The 1,044-nt window shown below is 59.4% G+C and overlaps 1 protein-coding gene across 1 annotated transcript in view; it reads right to left on the bottom strand.

The window, feature by feature from the left end:
• Positions 1-329: 329 nt before the first annotated feature.
• NEUROD4 (neuronal differentiation 4) overlaps positions 330-1,044 on the bottom strand; it is a 1,055-nt gene continuing 340 nt past the window's right edge. Inside the window, exon 2 of the mRNA XM_010133519.1 lies at positions 330-1,044. This exon is cut by the window's right edge and continues 26 nt beyond it. Coding sequence (XP_010131821.1) covers positions 330-1,044 — 715 coding nt within the window.

The raw sequence follows: 1,044 nt of genomic DNA on the forward strand, positions 1-1,044 counted from the left end.
GGGTGAAGCCACCTTCATGAGCATCTCTGGCAAAAAGGGAGGCAATGGCTCAGCTTTCAGTGGCAGTTGATGTCGGGAAGGGTTCACATGGCTCCTGGGGACAGCTCGGAAACCAGCTGTCACCAGCACAGGTGGTGGCACCAGCACAGCCCAGCTGGGAGAGGACAGGAGGGCCAGCTGGACCCTCACGGCAACGTCCTGCAGAGACGCCCAGAAGTCTCACCCCATAGCTGCAATACCCTTGCTCCAGTTGCGTCCGTCCTAGGAACAGCTCCACGACACGGCTGAACTTCTCTCCGCGTCAAGAAGCTGGGGCTGGCTCTGCTCGGCTACTCGTTGAAGATGGTGTTGAGCTGAGGCCCGGCCACGTGGTGCGGGTAGGACTCGTAGCTCATGTCTATGGGGATCTCGTAGCGGGGAACTGTGGTCTGGAAGTGAGAGGCATGTCCATGTGCCCCAGCCAGGCTGACTGAGGGGTAGTGGGCCATGAAGGTGTAGGATTTCTCCAGGTCTGGAGACCCATCTTGCTTCAAGGAGAAGTTCCCGCTGATGCTCAGGGGCGGCGTCAGGGGACCCTCGTAGGGGGGAGTGGTGCAGTCAGAGGGATGGTTTCCAAAGGAAGCATCCACCAAGCTCTTGAAGGTGGGAGGCTTTAAATGCAGCAGATGCGTCTCCATGGTCCCGTAGGGTGGGCTGGGGAGCCCAGGGGACTGGTAGCTGAAGGAGTGGCTGGATATGGCCGATTCACACACCGGGGACTTTTCTTCGTGCTTCTCCAGGAACAAGGTCTGGGGGCCCAGCTGCAGACAGCCAGCCACCAGGTTGCTGGTGGGCTGGTACAAGCCCTTGCAGAGCATCTCGACAAAGCTTTTCCCTTCAGGGGTCTGCCCTGTCTCGAGCACCTCCGACAGAGCCCAGATGTAGTTCCTTGCAAGCCTCAGCGTCTCGATCTTGGACAGTTTCTGTGTCTTGGAGTAGCAGGGCATCACCCTCCTCAGGTTGTCAAGAGCATCGTTCAGACCGTGCATCCGCGTGCGCTCCCGG

The sequence above is a fragment of the Buceros rhinoceros genome, unplaced genomic scaffold (assembly GCF_000710305.1).
Source record: "Buceros rhinoceros silvestris isolate BGI_N320 unplaced genomic scaffold, ASM71030v1 scaffold20483, whole genome shotgun sequence".
NCBI lineage: Eukaryota > Metazoa > Chordata > Aves > Bucerotiformes > Bucerotidae > Buceros > Buceros rhinoceros.